Genomic DNA, 17949 nt, shown 5'->3' with positions numbered 1-17949 from the left:
AAAAAAAAAAAAAAAAAAAAAAAAAGACTTGAGTACTGACCTTTAAAGTTCTTCATTACATTTACTGATCAACTAGCCTTCAATTTCATATAACCAACTTTATATAATTGCATCAAAAATCTGAGGCATGCCAGTGTAGTGCATAGTTAAGAGAACAGATGCTAGAAAAAGACTGGGTTCAAATCCAGGCTCTACCACTTATGAGCTGTGTGATCCTGACCAAGTTACTTAACTTCTCTGAGCTGCTGTTTCCTCGACTGTAAAATGTAGATACTTCTTCATAAGGAATCCAAGACTCTGGACTCAAGACTGTGCTGAATAAGTTTGAGCAAGTGACTTAACCTCTCTAAGCCTTCCCTTCCTCATTTGAATGAAGGAAATTACCTGTTTCACAAGGATTTCGTGGGGGTGAAATAAAACCATGCACTGAAGGCACCCACACTAATCTTGGCGCACGGTGAGCGTAAGGAAATATTAGCAATTATTACTGTTAGTGGCTATTGTTGCTACTGTGACTCAGTGAATACTTATTCATTCCTGCCTCAATGAGGCTGTTGTGCCACGTACTGCAGGTGACACTGGAATGAGTAAGCCAAGGTCCTTGTCACTAAATAAACAAGCATATAGCTGATGATTCTAATGCAGTAAGTAACAGAAGCCCAAAGTGTAGAAAATTTAGAAGTACCACCTCCTTTTTGACATCTTCTAGGTTTTGAAACATGAAAACCTTATTAAAGCTCAATTTAAGATCTCAACAGTGCATATTAATAGCTCAATTAAAGTGAAAGTTAAGACAGAATCTACACTTTGATGTAAGTAGTTTGCATATGACTAGCTACAGAGCTTTTCCTGGAGGAATCTTAACTAATCATGTAGGCCTTTGGGACTCTAATTAGCCTATTCTCAGTTTTTTTTAATGTAAAATGATAGGGCGCCTGGCTGGCTCAGAAAAGCATGGACTCTAGATCTCAGGGTTGTGAGTTTGAGCCCCACGTTGGATGGAGACGTTACTTACTTACAAATAAATAAACAAATTTAACAAATAAATAAATCTGAAATGATATCAGAAACTTCGACACAACTCACCACAGCACTATCAACAGTGATACCTTGTAAAAACCAAATGTATGCAATTCTATACATTCCCTGGAAAAGAAATTTAACAGATGGGGCAGTTTTGCTCATTCACAAGCATTTACTACCTTTATTTTGGATCCTATGAATAAAATTAAAACCTGAAGGACAGGTGTACTTTATGATATGACTTCTCTTAATAAAAAGACATGGTATCAATTAAGAGTGCATTCAACTGTAAGAAAAAAAAACCTGCAAAACTAAAAATCTAGCATTAGCTTAACAACTAGGACTTTATCGTATAAAAGAAGTCTGAGATTGGCAGGTCAGAACATGAAGTGATCCTAGACCCAAGTTCATTCTGCTTTTCCGCTCCACTATTTTTGGCAAATTGTTTTATCTTCATTCCATTTCTAGGCCTCATATCCATGTTATTGGTCAGAGGAAAAGAAGAAAGCAAAAGGGAGAAGGAACAGAAAGGATTTCTCCTTGGGAAATTCCTTTTTATTTGGGAAAGGAAGCCCTCCCCTGCAGATCCTCCTTATGTCTTATGCACAGAACTGGGTCCCATGTCCACACTTAGAACAATCCCCAATTCATTCCCTGGAGCTGGGATCATGTACACCTTGCCTGAGATAAAGGGAATTCCAGCAACCTCCTGTACAAATTGGGGTTCTATCAGAAGGAAAGGAGGGCTACTGGGTGTTGGTGGGCAAGCTGGTGCCTGTCAGGGATACCTTCCTGTGGGAATCCAGCAAGAACAATACAGAAGGCATTGGGTTTGAACCTAACATCTTCACTCTCACAGCCACAAGAGACAAATCTGCAAATATTTGCTTTATACAGGAAATGCTCCAAACATCTGCCTGATTCCTCCAAATACATCCTTATTAATATGCCTTATCAAGTCTTCTGTTTGTATGAAGTACAAATAGTAGGTTGGTGAGCAACTGTTTCAATTATCCCAAGTCTCATTTTTCATCACAAACAGGTGACAAGGACAATCAGAGCCAGTGTTCTTAATCAAAACCTAGCTTCTTGTTTTTGTGCCAGTACCATATTATCTGGCAAAAAAACAGACACATGGATCAATGGAACAGAATAGAAAACCCAGAACTGGATACACAACTATATGGCCAACTAATCTTCAACAGAGTAGGAAAGAATATCCAATGAAAAAAAAGACAGTCTCTTCAACAAATAAAATGTTGGGAAAACTGGACAGCAACATGGAAAAGAATGAAACTGGACCACTTTCTTACACCATTCAAAATGGATGACAGACCTAAATGTGAGACAGGAAACCATCAAAAGACTACAGGAGATCTCAGGCAGCAACCTCTTTGACCTCAGCTGGAGCAGCTTCTCACTAGACACGTCTCTGAAGGCAAGGGAAACAAAAGTAAAATGAACTATTGGGACCTCATCAAGATAAAAAACTTCTGCAAAGTGAAGAAAACAATCAACAAAAATAAAAGGCAGCCTACAGAATGGAAGAAGATATTTGCAAATGACATATCTGATAAAGGGTTAGTATCCAAAATATATAAAGACCTTATCAAACTCCATACCTAAAAAACCAAATGATCCAGTGAAGAACTGGGCAGAAGACATGAATAGACATTTTCCAAAGAAGAAATCCTCACACCTAACAGAATGGCTAAAATTAACAACAAAAGAAACAAGTATTGGCAAGGATGTGGAGAAAGTAAGGGGAGCCCCCTTAACACTGTTGGTGGAAATGCAAACTGATGCAGCCACTCTGGAAAACAGTACGGAGGTTCCTCAAAAAGTTAAGAATAGAATTACCCTATGATTCAGTAATTGCACTACTAGGTAACCCAAAGGATACAAAAATACAGATTTGATGGGGTACATGCACCTCAATGTTTGTAGTAGCATTATCAACAATAGCCAAATTATGGAAAGAGTCCAAATGTCCATGCATCCATCAACTGATGAATGGATAAAGAAGACATGGGGTGTGTATGTGTATGTTTGTATGTAAGTATGTATGTATGTGTGTGTGTGCGTATATATATGTACACATATATATATATATATGAATATTAGTCAGCCATAAAAAGGAATGAAGTCTTGCCATTTGCAATAATGTGGATAGAGCTACCATGTATTATGCTAAGCGAAATAAGTCACTCAGAGAAAGACAAACACCATATCATTTCAGTCATATGTGGAATTTAAGAAACAAAACATGAACATATGGGAAGGGGGAAAAAAAGAGAAACAAACCATAAGAGACTCTTAACTATAGAGAACAAACTGAGGTTTGATGGAGGGAGGTTGGGGGGCGGGATGGGCTAAACGGGTGATGGGTACAAAAGAGGGCACTTGTGATGAACACTGGGTATTGTATGTAAGTGATGAATCACTGAATTCTACACCTGAAACCAATATTGCACTGTAGGTTAACAAACTAGAATTTAAATAAAAATTTTAAAAGAAAAAGAAAAAAAGCATTAGATTTCTAATCCTCAAATTAGGATTTCTTGAAGAAACGGACAAATCATTTCTCCTGTCAAAATCTTTCCTATAGAATTAGGCTGTGAGACTAGCAGATCTTTAAAGATTTTTCTGGCTCTAACATTCTATATACCTGTGGATGTGCTAGAAAATCTAAAGGTGCAAGTGGCAGTCTCTACTCTTAAAGATGCCACCTCTTGAACCCTCCAGGCTGGGTTAGGCATTCTTTCTCAGTACTGGACTCCACACAGCGTCAGTCTTTATCCTGTCCAAAGAATGGTTAAAGATATGCCCTCTGGAGTCAGCCTGCCCAGATTTAAGTTCTGACTCAGCCCTTATTAGCTAGAGGACTCAAGCAAATTAGTTAACCTCTCTAAATCCCTCTGCATCATGGGGAATTTTAAGGCATGCAGTGAGATGTGTAAAGCCCTAACTTTAACTTAGTGACTAGAACACAAGCAAAAGTTTAATTAAGTGTTGGCTGCTATAATTGTTTTTCTCCATTGTTCATTCCTCCAATAAGGAGCTGTATCTTTATTATATAAGTATCCTCAATGCTTAGTACATGACTGAGCTCAGTGAAGTGATCAATTCAGAGGAGACCTGACAGCCAATGTCCTACTAGAATTCAGTAGACACAGGCTGCTTCACCCCTGTGGCTCCAGGAAACCAACCATCCCTAGAACCTGCAGACCAACAGCAGCTCATTCTCCTTGCAGCCTGCACCATGTCTCCTCCCAAAGGTCCTGATAGGACCAAACACTTCTGTGCCACCCCTTCTCTAGAGCATGATCTGGAAGGAGAAGCTGCCTATCCAGTTTCTAATAGATAGCTGCAGGGTAGTTGGCCACCCTTATCTCCATCTACCCTCATCCAAGTCACTTCATATAAAAAATAGTAACACTCAGGGTGCCTGGGTGGCTCAGTCAGTTAATTGTCCAACTCTTGGTTTCAGCTCAGGTCATAATCTCTCGGTTTTGTGAGTTCAAGCCCTGCATTGGGCCTGCACTGTCAGTGTGGACCCTGCTTGGGATTCTCCCTCTCCCTCTCTCTCTGCCCCTCCCCAACTCACACTGTCTCTGTCTCTCTCAGGATAAATAAATAAACTTCAAAAACACTTTTTTAAAATAGTAACACTCTTTGGTGCTGTCTCCATCCTATATAAAGCATAAATAAAACCCTCTCTAGCAAACTGTTTTCTTAAATTATGAAAATAAGTAGAAAAAAATGTGCTTACCTGTGCAGATGTAGTTTCAAGAGAAGTTCCTTCACCTTCTCCTCCTACTCCCAACAATTTCATATCAGACTGGTACCCCCTGAGTCCCTCCTACATTGATTTCTGGAGCAGACTCAGCCAGTTGCCTTCTTCCTCATTTCCACTCCCCATTTTCTTTAGAGCCTAATTATCAAATAAGAGATGATGATTTAAATGCAATTGATGATAGAAGTAAAGAATTGACTCAAAACTGCTAAGATAATAGTCCTTGTAATTATGGAGGAAAAGAACTTGAATTGTTTTTTTTTTTTAAGAACTTGAATTCTAATGGTAAGTTTGTTTGCTCCAGAAATCTCAGATGTTTCACCAGCAATATTCAAATGACTGGATGTCAGACTTTAGGTTGACTATAATCTTTTAAATCCTGAAGCTTGGCGATGAGATCGATGCACACTGCACTTTCTTGGAATGTTGAAGGGTAGATGACAGGGATCAGTGTTCCTCCAGGCCACAGTGAATATCAGCAGAAGGGGAAATGGCAATAAACAAGGCAGCCAGAGGGGAGACTAGTAGAAGGATTACAATCATAACTGTTGGTACAAACGGATCCTCTAATAGAAACATGATAAGGGCGCCTGGGTGACACAGCTGGCTAGGTGTCCAACTTCAGCTCAGGTCATGATCTCATGGTTTGTGAGTTTGGGCCCCGCACCAGGCTCTCTCCTGTCAGCACAGAGCTGCTTTGGATCCTCTGTCTCCCTTTCTCTATGCCCCTCTTCCGTTCACTCTCAAAAGTAAACATTAAAAAAATTTTTTTTAAGAAACATGATAAAATTCTATTTGTTCATACAAAGGTAGAAAGTAGCAGCAGACATTTTGAAAAGCTCGAATCTTTTAATATATTTATGGTATTTTATAATTTACTAATTTTCAAGCGCTGTCCATATCTTTAAATCATGCAGCTTTGATCAAAATAGTTTCTCGTACAGATCTCTAATATCCTCAATTACTTCATTAATGATCTTGAAGAATGTAGCAATAACCATTACTCTGTAGCTTCCCCAAAGTCACGAGAAGACTGTCAAGTGCCCACCAGGAATGAGAAAAAAGAAAAAGGAAAATAAATCAGGAAATGGACCCAAAGAGATTTGGATCAGAGAATGAATGTAATATTTTTCACCAGGCAGGGTCCATAATAAAGGGTAAAAAGACACAGTACTTAAACAAACCAGCCTGTTAGAGAAGCAATATTGTCCCAAAGAGAGGAAGGGATGATGTACACGGATATGGAATTATTAAGACTCGCTCCTCAAGCATGTGCATAAAGGGGAACTAATAGAGATAATATATTTAGACTTTCATAAAGCTTTCGACAAGTTCACATCCAAATGAGTCATCCTGGGATTAGTAGGAACTGCTTTGTTCTGCAGAGAGGGCTTGTCTCAAAAATTGAAAATCATTTCTAGCCATAAGTCTTACAACAGCCTGATAACTGGTCAACCTCTAGCCTTTCTTGCCCTGAGATCCTCCTCCTCCAGAATCCAAAATGATCTTCCAGGGATGCAAATCCAATGAGGTTACTCCTGCTTAATACCTTCAGTGGCTACCATTGCCATTAGGATGAAGCCCTTAACTGTGATAAAGGCCTTATGATCTGTTCTGGTTCCTTGTCATTTCTGGCTGCGCAGCATTTGAACCACTTTCTTATGTTTGGGAATTCCATATCTGCCTCACATTTTCAAGCTGAACATGCCATATGCTTGCTTTTTCACCCTCCCCTGCAACAAGAAGTTTTTCAGGAGCAAGTGATGGGAAGATACAGGAACCTTGAGGAACTTTTTCTGGTGGCTGTGGCTGTAACAAGCTTTAGCTTTTGGGCCAACAGAGGCAGCAATACCAGTGTAGGCTCCTGTGCCCAGTGCTCACGGCCAGCCGCATCAGTCAGACACATGGTAACATCATAGCACTCAGATGAGGTAGCAATTGGTATTCTCAGCAGACCACTTCTGGGTGTGATTTGGGGCATTGTTTGTGGTAGTGAGAAATAGTTAGAAATTGATTAAACTCTTAAGAACATATTGCTCAATAATTCTCAATGTTAAAAAAAAATGTTTTACAATCAGCAAAACTAAAAGGCAACCTATGGAATGGGAGAAGATATTTACAAATGACATATCCAATAAAGGGTTAGTATCCAAAATCTATAAAGAACTTATCAAACTCAACACACACAAAATGAATAATCCAATTTAAAAATGGGCAGAAGACATGAATAGACATTTTTTCCAAAGAAGACATCCTGATAGCCAACAGACACAATGAAAAGATGCTCAAAATCACTCATCATCAGGGATATGTAAATCAAAACTACAGCGAGGTATCACCTCACACCTATCAGAATGGAGAAAATCAAAAACACAAGTAACAATAGGTGTTGGTGAGGATGTGGAGAAAAAGGAATTGTTGCACTGTTGGTAGGAATGCAAACTGGTATACCCACTGTAGAAAACAGTATGACATTTCCTCAAAAGGTTAAAAATAGGGGGCACCTGGGTGGCTCAGTCAGTTAGGTGTCCGACTCTGCTCAGGTCATAAGCTCACAGTTTGTGGGTTCAAGCCCTGAGTCAGGCTCTGTGCTGACAGCTCGGAGCCTGGAGCCTGCTTCAGATTCTGTGTCTCCCTCTCTCTCTGCTCTTCCCCCACTCATGCTGTGTCTCTCTGTCTCTCAAAAATAAAATAAAACATTAAAAAAAATTTTTTTAAGTTAAAAATAGAACTACCCTAAATACTACTTTGTAAATAGTAACTCTTCAAACAATGAGTTTAATAACAATGTAAGTATTACTAGTATATCTATTTTAAAGATAAGAAAACTGAGTCACAGAGAATGTAAATACTTTCCAGGTCACTTCACAAGTGGCAGAGCAGGGATACAAATGCAAGGTCATGGAAGGGGACTACAAGTTCCAACCATCTAATCACAGTTGGTTCTCTTGGCAACCAACCCCAGCCTTAGGTGTGGTCCGAAACTTGCCTCATTAACATAACAAAAGACACCTTTAACAAAACTCTCAGAAAATCCCCAGGGTTTTAGAAGCTCTGTGACAGAAATGAGGACAATGACCAAATATGTATTTCTTATTATAAATCACAATATCACAGGATTTCACTTTAATCAGAAACTGACTATCTCCTGGTAATTTGGGGCTTCTTGTGCCTGGGTAACAGTGGACAAAAGGAAAAAAAAAGGTTTCCATATTGGCAGCACTAAATGACTTTCATTACAAGGAGCTAGGGTAGCTGCTACACAATGGGGGCCTAAAGGGATACATCTGGAATGCAGATTTACTAGTGCTTCTTGATGCTTCCATGTCCAGGGATAAATGTAAATAGGCAATTGCTTCAACAAAGACCTGATGATACAGGAGTAACTAAGGTTCTGGCCTTGGCAGATAAAGGACCCAGTGACTCCTTCAAGCAAGCAATCTAGACGGTCTAAAGTGATAGCCAAGGAGGGAAAACCTAGAAAGTTTGGTGGAGAGAAATGTCGATTGTCAGTTATGGCTTCAGACATTTCCACAGTGCAGGACTGAAACTTGTTCCACTAACCCTCCTATGCTGAGATTGGACCTAGCCACTACCCTGAATGACATGTTACAGATTAAAGTGCACCCAGATCCAAGCAGTGCATGGAGTGGATAAGGAAATCGTCTACTTCTTGTGCCTACCTCATTTCCTCTTGGCCAGTCTTTTTACTCCAATTGCTGCTGCAGCTCCTAGCTCCTGCAGGTGTGCAACTGTCAACAAGACACCTCAGCTGTGCAGCACATCACTTGCTTCCTGCCCTAGGTTTTCTTCCCCCTCCTGTGAGAAGCCTGTAAGCACCCTCAGCCATTCTGAGGCACACCCATACCTGGAAGTGAAAGGGAATTAACTGCGTGAGACAACTCTCAACCAACTCGGGGACCAGCTCATGGATACTCATTTTTCCCTTGTACACATTCTGTGTACGTTCCACAGGGCTCCTCAAGGTCCCTGGTGGAATTAAGCCTGCTACTCTGAGGCAACAGGCCAATCACACACACCTGATGGGCTGTCCTTCTACCCCTGCTTCACTCTTACCAGTCTCCTACTTGTTCTTTCACATCACTCCCTAATATAACCTGCACATAAGCTTGTCTCTCAGGTTCTGTGTTTCTGAGTACCCCAGACTCATATAAGATTCAGATGAGAAGACTTGTGAATATGCTCTTAAAAACAATATACTAACGTAAATCAGCCCTAAAGAGCAAGCTCTTCCTGTAACACTTTCTTACTCTGCCTTCATAGGTCCAATTGTCACCCTACTGTTTCAAGACTGAACTATAAAGCATGTAGCTTTATTTTATTGAGCAATACTATGTTATCTCATTTCTATCTTCATGACCTTATGAGGAAGTAGGCATTACTATCTCCATGCTAGAGCTGGGGTAACAGGAGGCCTTGTATTCCAACTCAACTGTTCAGCTTGAGCTAGGGTTCTGACCCCAATCTAACCTTCAAAGCCCATGTGCTAAACCATTTTACTTCTTTTCCTCAGCGTGGCCTCTACTCTGTCTTCTTACCCTACAATGGCCCCCAATATAGCCATACTCAACACACCTTGCCCTTTAATGCTTCCGTTTTGCCCTGTTAGCCCCTGTGATCTTCAGAGCCTTGATCAAATGCCATCTCCCTAGACAGAATTGTTTCTCCATGAGCTTCTATATCACTTTCCTGAATCCCTGTCATATCTTTTTTTACCACATTGATGTTACTGTTCTGTTGCATTTACCGCTGGGGCTGGAGCCAGACACGAGTTTAGATTATTAAGTAGTACTAGATATAATGAGCTCTCAAATAACAATAATGGAATAAAACAGTTGTCAGAGTGTACTCCTTACGCACAGGGCCTAAACTTGTCTTATTGACTGTTGTCTTCTGGGACCAGAGCACAATGCCTGGCTCATAGTAGACACTCATTTGCTGAATGACTGAATGCATCAACGTGAATTTGTTTCTTCATTAAACTGTGAACTCTTACAAAGTAGGGATAATACAATGTACAGCAAATATTTGTTGAATTAAGGTAATAGGAAGAAAGAGAAACTATTTAATGATTAATAGGAGATTTATTTAAACAATAATACATAGAGTCATCATTGCCAGACTTAATATGAAATGCTAAATGTTCGATCCAATTTTCCTTCCTGGATCAGTTTTTCTTTCCTATCCTGCAGAGATAGAAAACAAACAAACAAACAAATAAAACAAAAAACAAACAAAAAAAACTGCATTAGAAACAACACATTCTGACCCCTGTTCATTGAAACACTATTTAAACAGCCAAGATACAGAAACAACCTCAGTGTCCATCAATGGATGAATAAACACACGGTATATGTATACAATGGAATACTATTCAGCCATAATAAAAAAAAAAGAATGAAATCTTGCAATTTCATAAGTACAAGCATATAGATACAGAGAACACACAGGTAGGTGACAGAGGCAGGAGGTGGGCAGTGGGCAAAATGGGTGAAGGGGATCAAAAGGTACAAACTTCCAATCACAAACTAAATAAGTCATGGGAATATAATGTACAGCATGGTGACTACAGTCAATAATACTATATTGAATATTTGAAAGTTGCTAAGAGAATTATTCTTAAGTCCTCATTATAAGAAAAAAGATTGTTTTTTGTAACTATGTATGGTGACAGATGTTAACTAGGCTTACTCTGGTGACCATTTTGCAAAATATATAAACAAACAAAAAAGTACTAGAAAATACAAAAACAAACAAAAAAACAAAGTATTCTGGCAGAACCCACAGTACAACTCTGAAACAACACTTAAATACTCCAAAGCTAATTCCCATCCCCCCCACATTGTATAAGGGAAGAAGTAGCAGTCTGAAGAAATAAAGGGACAATGAAAAAACATTCCTATTGAAAAACATCTTATGTAGGGCACCTGGGTGGCTCAGTTGGTTAAGCATTTGACTTTTGGTTTTCGCTCAGGTCATGATCTTGCAGTTTGTGAGACCAAGCCCTATGTCAGGCTCTGTACTGACAGCGCTGAGCCTGCTTGGGATTCTCTCTCCCTCTCTCTCAATAAAGTAAAAATAGGGGCGCCTGGGTGGCGCAGTCGGTTAAGCGTCTGACTTCAGCCAGGTCACGATCTCGCGCTCCGTGAGTTCGAGCCCCGCGTCAGGCTCTGGGCTGATGGCTCGGAGCCTGGAGCCTGTTTCCGATTCTGTGTCTCCCTCTCTCTCTGCCCCTCCCCCGTTCATGCTCTGTCTCTCTCTGTCCCAAAAATAATAAACGTTAAAAAAAAAATAAATAAATAAATAAAGTAAAAATAAACATAAAAAAAAAAAAAAATAGAGGGGCGCCTGGGTGGCTCAGTCCATTAAGCGTCCGACTTCAGCTCAGGTCACGATCTCACAGCCCATGAGTTCGAGCCCTGCGTCGGGCTCTGGGCTGATGGCTCAGAGCCTGGAGCCTGCTTCTGATTCTGTGTCTCCCTCTCTGTCTGCCCCTCCCCCGTTCATGCTCTGTCTCTCTCTGTCTCAAAAATAAATAAACGTTAAAAAAATTTAAAAAAAAAATAGATGGGGCACCCGCGTGGCTCAGCTGGTTAAGTATCTGACTTTGGCTCAGGTCATGATCTCACAGTTTATGAGTTTGAGCCCCACATTGGGCTCTCTGCTCTCAGCACAGAGCCTGCTTCAGATCCTCTCCCGCTTACGTTCACACACTCTCTCTCTCAAAAATAAATAAACATAAAAAAAAAAAAAAAGAAAAGAAAAACATCCTGTGCACATGTTGGAATCATTTTATTACCCCACTAAAAATCACATGTCAAAAGCAAAATGCAAACACCTTCTGGGTAAGTGTGGCCTACCTTTCTGTGAAGCAGTTAATTTATCAATCAAAAAAAAATATATAAGGTCTAACAGGAAAGTGGACTGGCCAGTTTAAGGCAGAGCTAGATGAGTGGGTTCCAGTCTATATGGCAACATGAGGCCTCCCGGGAGTCTAGTACTAGCTGTCAAAGATAAGCTTGGCTTTCTCTGCGATCATATGGCCTCTGATGGCAGATTCCCACCACGGGTTGCTTTTGCTTTCCTCTTGTTAGGGTATTAGGAAGTTTTAACATTAATTCACAAAAATGTGACCAACATAACTAGAATTCATACAAATAGGGAACACACTAAATGACTTATGTATTCTGCTAATATTTAACCAAATAAACATCTCTTTTAAAAACAGATGAACTAAGAAAACTAAATATAAAAATTCACAAAGATAATTTCTAAAGGTAATTCAAAATAGCAAAGTTTAACTTCTATATTAACTTTTTAGAGTTATCTCTGTATTCTCTCACTTAATATTCACAGCACAATTTCCTTACATCATCTGAAACACACCAGGAAAACTCTTTCATGAGCTCTAAGTTCAAGTCTTAGAAATTTAAACTGACCAACTTATTACTTGATATTATAGAGCAGCCATTAAATTAAATTTGAAAGTCTCAGAGACTATCATGAATTTTAGTAAAGTATATTTCAGTAAGAGTTGAAATGATAAAGCAATAAAACCAAACATGTAATCGAAACTTTCTCTTTTAACTCTTGCTGGAAAGGAATAAAGATAAAAGAGTAGAGGGGTTAAGATGGGAGGAAGGCTGGTGGCAGTGGACAAGAGAAAGAGCTGCAGCCAGTCCGGGGAACTAATCACACAGAAAGTAAATATCAGGCCCCAATACTTACTCTGTCAGTTTTGAAAACGTAAAACCAGAAGAAGAGGGGCCCAATTCCAAATAGAGCTCCTAAGAGTGAGGTCTTGGGAGTGGGTCTGAAATTGGGATAGATATTTGCTGATCTTGCATAGGTCCAACGAATCAAGGCAGGATCTTCCTGAAATTCATGAAAACAAAAAGTTACAGGAACTTAAGCAGGACCACACTGAAACAATCTCATCAAAACTTTTGTGGGGGAGGACAGGAGATGCCTTTTGTGCTCCACCACAGCTAAGGGTAAGCCCTGAATATTCCTAAATAGCTTTGGGGAAGACCTTTCATTTCTAGTATTTGTTGAGTTAACTCTCTGATGATCTTGTTCAAATCCTTCAGAATTTAAAGTATTCTTATATCACCCTTCAGCTTTCTATTTATTTGAGATTTAAGAAATATAATCTTTTATTTTTTTTAATTTATTTTTGAGGGAGAGAGAGAGAAAGAGCTTGAGCCGGGAAGGGACAAAGAGAAGGGAGACACAGAATCAAAGCAGGCTCCAGGTTCCAAGCTGCCAGCACAGAGCCTGACACAGGGCTCGAACTCACAAATGGTGAGATCATGACCTGAGCCGAAGTCAGATGCTTAACCAACTGAGTCACCCACTTGCCCCAAGAAACCTAATCTTTTTAAGCTGTCAGAGAAGCCATTTTTTCTCTTTGATCTTTTTTTTTTTTCTTTTCTGGATTTTTTTTTTTAGCTTCATTGTCGTTCTTAAAGTGTGACCAACTGAACCACAGTATTCCCGATGAGGACTGATTTCATATGCTCTGTCATGCTTTGTACTTTGTTTCCAGGACTCTTTCTAATGCTACCCCCCACCCTGCCCTGTCTTTCCAGGCTACATACAAATTGCAGGAAGGTGAAGACTGAGGTAGGCTAACTCTGAACTTTAATTTCTTTAAGCTGACTTGGCAGATATTTTACAAGCAAAACTATTACATTTAACACTATTAAAATAATTTGTAGTGAGGACAAGGTTGTTAAAAAAAATAATCAGACTGTCTTGGTTTAAAAAGTAATTATCCATTTTAATATATTTATACTAGAACAACTATATAAGATAGCAAATCTGCCCCAAACACATAATTAAACTTAATTAGCTAAATCCCCAAATGATTTTATAAAAATTATTTGCTCCAATTAACTAATAGGCAGATTAAAAATAAGCAAATTAAATCAGCTTTAAAACTTTAATACTAAAGGAGAACATTCAAGGTCCTATACAATGCCAAGGAAGTCATGATTGGTAGAATTAAAATAGTTAAACTGGATCTTCCACAGATACATTTTTAAACCAAAATGTCTGCAGAAACAGTAAAGGTGAAGATACAAGATATACACAGGTTTAAGGGGATGTTTGAGGTCCTTACCTGAAAGGATAAATACATCTATTCTTGTATCTATCCCTTCTACTATTAATGTATTTGAATGATTCTCCCATGACAGAATTCTCAATTTGCCAGTCGCGTCTCTACATATTTACCTGTCAGATCAGTCTTCCAGAAACAGATATTTTATTTCATAAAAACATCAACAGCCCCATGACCATAATTTATTGAGCCTGGTACTATTAAGAGAAGTTCCAAAACAATTCCATGGGAGATAGTTTTCCTTCTTTGACACCACTCTATCTCCAAAGAACTATCAGCAGCATCTGACATGGTCAACAATCCTTCACATTTCTTTTGGCTTTCAGGACACACACCTGCCTGGTTTTCCTCCAAACCCTGTGGCCATTCCCTCTTGGTCTCTTTTGCTCTCTATGTCCTTATTTCTCTAAACACTTAATACTGGACCTTAGACCTTACTGGTCTTTTGTTTGTTTATTTTTATTTTGGGAGAGATAGAGAGCAAGCAGGGGAGGGGCAGAGAGAGAGGGAGAGACAAAATCCCAAGCAGGCTCCACACTGTCAGTGCAGAGCCCCAGTCGGGGGCCAAACTTAAGAACTGTGGGATCATGACCTGAGCCGTGAGATCATGACCTGAGCTGAAGTGAAGAGTGGGACACTTCACTGACTGAGCCACCCAAGCGCCCCTTTGCTCGTCTTTTCCATCTACATTCATTCCCTTGATGAGCTCCTCCTGTCACATGGTTTTAAATATCCATCTATAGGCCGATGACTCCCAAAATTTTACTTCCCCAGACCTCTACCCCGAACTCCAGACATAATATCCAACTACCTGCTCAACACTGTCATGTTGTCTAACAGGCATGTCAAATGTGATGTATCCCAAACTGATTTCCCAATGTTCCACTCCATCTCCATCCCTGCTGCTCTCACATTCTTCTCTATGTTGGTAAAAAGCAACTTCATTGTTCTGATAACTTAGGTCAAAAACCTTGGAGTCATTCTTCACCCTTCTCTCTCTTACACCTCACATCCAATCTGCTAGCAAATCTGATTGGCTTTACTTTCAATACAGACTCATAATTCACCACTTCTTACCACCTACACTGCCAGAAAAACCCTGATAGATTACCTCAAAAGCCTCCTAACTAGACTCCTTGCTCTTGTCCTCCATAATGTATTTTTAAGTAAGCAACCAGAGAGAAGTTAAAGTATAAGGGCAGATTACTCACTCAGTAAAAGTCCTTCTTGGTGTGACCTAGTTCCAAGTACCTTTCTGACCTCATCTCTTCCTACTTTGCTTCCACCTTTCTCCACTTTAGTCACAATGGTCTCTTCAGTATTTTTGAAACTAACCAGGCACACTCCTGTCTAAGGACCTCAACACCTGTCCCCTCTACCTAAAATGCTACTTTCCCTGAGAGCTGTGTGGCTATCTCCCTCACCTCACTTCCTTCATGTCACCTTCCACGGAAGGCCTTCCCTAGGGATATCTAACATTTCAGCTGCTGTCCCTCCCTACTATATACACACATTCCGAATTCCCTTCCTTGCTTTATTTTTCTTATCACTTATCACTAACATGCTAAATGATTTACTTTTTTAAGTTTATGTATTTATTTTGGGAGAGAGAGAGACAAAGAGCAAGCAGGAGAGGGGCAGTCGGAGGGAGAGACAGAATCCCAAGCAGGCTCCACGCTGTCAGCGCAGAACCTGATGCGGAGCTAGAACTCACAAACCATGAGATCATGACGTGAACCCAGGTCAAAAGTCGGACACTTAACTGACTGAGCTACCCAGGTGCCCCTAAATTATTTAGTTTTTAAATCTGTTTATTACTTGTCTGCCCCACTGGAAAGAAAGCTCTATGAGGACAGGAATCTACACTGTCACCTCAGCATCTAACACAGGGCCTAGCCTATTACAGCAATTATTTGTTCATTGAATCAATCATTCTTAAAGATTAGGCAAGGAATTTCCATGTATTGATCACTAAATGATTAAGTGCCAGGCACTCATTTATTTAATTAACAGAACAACCAATGAGGCAGGTATTACTGTCTCTTTTACATGACAAAATTGAAACTGTCCTAGGACACAGAACTGGAAAAAAAAAATCTGGGGTTTAAACTTCAGCTATCTGGCACATCAAACCCACCTGTGTATGTAAATAACAAATGTCTCTCTCCACACCTTCTCAAGTAAACACCTTCTTCTCCAGTTCTAACTAGAATTGGTACAGCCAACTGGTTAAGCAGATGTTTTGGGTTACAAAGATCAAGGTTTAAATTCTGCTCTATCACTTGCTAAGGGAGTATCACTCTATGACCTACTTGTCCTTCCCACGTTGTCTTCCAATCTGTAAAATCGGGTTAATAATAGGGCCTAATTCTGAATACTTGTGACATTTGAATATTCGGAAAGGGTTTAGATAGTGCCTGCACAATTTAAATTTCCTTCAATTCTCATAACTTCCAAAAAGTCCTACAGAACACCAATGCAACTGTTGGGAAAAGTGGTTTTTTTTTTTGTTTGTTTTGTTTTGGGGTTTTTTTGTTTTGTTTTTAGTATATTTGACATCATATTTAAACAGCTCTTGGACAGAAAATTATCAAAAAGTGCACTCATTAAATAATAGCTATCAGTCTACTGGTTATATATTAAGTGCCTGGAATGTTATACAAACTATTTCATTTAACCTCACAATGGCTTTATAAAGAGTATACTACCATTCCCACATAAGATTAGAAAATTAACGTTTGGAGAGAGTAGGCAAATTGCCTAAGGTCACATAGTTTGCCAACTTGTGCTGCCTTGGCATATGAATCCAAAGACCACAGCTTCAATAGCTGCAGTTTTGGGGTCTTTAAAAGATATAAATTGAAAAATCACTACATTCCCATCGGGAGAGAGCAGTATTGATATGAATTGTGAACTGAATGGTGGAAAACTGCTTTAAAAAAAAAAAAAACACACACACAACACATTTTCTGAGCACTCATTACATTCATTACAGCCCGGTCACTGTGTTGGCTGGTGATGTGCCTGGTCTCATTTAATCCTCGTCACAGCCTCATAAAGTAGGAAGTGCTGTATTAATCCCATTTTCCAGACAGGAAAACCGAGGCTAAGCAGCAGAGTTGTGTCACTTTAGTGAGCAAGCCAGGATTCAAACCCAGCCCGGTGTGAACTGAGAACCGTCCTGTAGACCACCAAGCTCTCCGCCCAAGGTCAAAGGGCTAGTGGGTTGGCCTGCTCTCTGAGCCTGGAAAAGGGCCAATGTCTAAGATACGGATTGGAACGGTGGCCGCCCCGCTGCGGGGTCTCCCTTGGCCGGTCTGGGCTGCCCGGTCGGAGGGGACAGCCCGGACTCTATGGCCCTTGATTCCCGCCCGGCCGGCCCCCGACTCACGATGAGCCCTCGGCGGCTGGGGTCGTTGTACTGAAGCAGGTACTCCCGTTTAAGTCGGGATCTTATGGCCAACCGCTCGGCTTGCGCCTTCCGGGCTTCTAGAGATACGTCGTATTCGGCTGGGTCGAGGGTGGAGGGTAGAGTGGCCAGGCGCGAAGGCTGGTACTTGGGGAACGACATCTTGGCAGTCCGGCACAGAAGCGCGCCTGCGCGACTCCGAGGCCCTCCCCCACTTTATTCTGACCTTCATCCAGCGGGAGTGCGCTTGCGCGTCAGCTGAAGGTAGGCGAGAGAGCGAGACAAAGAACTCAGCTTCTTTCCGCAACCTTCCTCGCGGTCCTGGGGCCCTAATAGCGATCTGCGCATGCACAGTGTGCTCTTTTCGCCCACCCCCGCTTCCTCCTTCTACCTACCCACAATCTGTTGCTCGTTGCCTGCTGTTTCCTAGCAGCCTTTCTCAAAGCAGAGCTTTTTATGAGAAGTTGAACTGTGTGAGACTGGCAGACACGGGGAACGGGACTGGCTCTAGTAGAGTCCTTTTTCACTGTGGGTCCCTCCAAGGTGTGTGACTTTGAACAAGTCACTTAACGTCTG

The 17949-nt window shown here is 40.5% G+C and overlaps 1 protein-coding gene across 2 annotated transcripts; it reads right to left on the bottom strand.

Annotated features, from left to right (window-relative positions):
- Positions 1–8531: 8531 nt before the first annotated feature.
- On the bottom strand, positions 8532–17678 carry NDUFB4 (NADH:ubiquinone oxidoreductase subunit B4). 2 transcript variants are annotated; one of them, XM_040484616.1, is made up of 3 exons: positions 17356–17678; positions 12569–12715; positions 8532–8687 (listed from the first exon to the last, which is right to left on the bottom strand). In XM_040484616.1, the coding sequence occupies exons 1-3, from the start codon at positions 17533–17535 to the stop codon at positions 8604–8606; spliced, it is 411 nt and encodes a 136-aa protein (XP_040340550.1). In that variant the 5' UTR covers positions 17536–17678; the 3' UTR covers positions 8532–8603. The 2 variants fall into 2 exon arrangements, with proteins under 2 accessions (XP_040340550.1, XP_040340551.1); XM_040484617.1 differs by lacking the exon at positions 8532–8687 and adding an exon at positions 9905–10026 and having other exon boundaries at positions 17356–17671.
- Positions 17679–17949: the final 271 nt, after the last annotated feature.

The sequence above is a fragment of the Herpailurus yagouaroundi genome, unplaced genomic scaffold, assembly GCF_014898765.1.
Source record: "Herpailurus yagouaroundi ecotype Mexico unplaced genomic scaffold, PumYag 162, whole genome shotgun sequence".
NCBI classification, from domain to species: domain Eukaryota; kingdom Metazoa; phylum Chordata; class Mammalia; order Carnivora; family Felidae; genus Herpailurus; species Herpailurus yagouaroundi.
The sequence above is the reverse complement of the archived record's forward strand: the minus strand, read 5'-3'. Positions and strand labels throughout refer to the sequence as shown.

Bases quoted from the DNA above. Each gene is read 5' to 3' on its own strand.
- NDUFB4 (XM_040484616.1), bottom strand. From the start codon at position 17,535: ATGTCGTTCCCCAAGTACCAGCCTTCGCGCCTGGCCACTCTACCCTCC. The intron at 12,716-17,355 runs GTGAGTCGGGGG...CATGAATTTCAG, and splicing joins CCAGCCGCCGAGGGCTCATC to GAAGATCCTGCCTTGATTCG. The intron at 8,688-12,568 runs GTAAGTATTGGG...TTTCACTTCCAG, and splicing joins ACGTTTTCAAAACTGACAGA to GTATGGGTGTGCCTCAGAAT.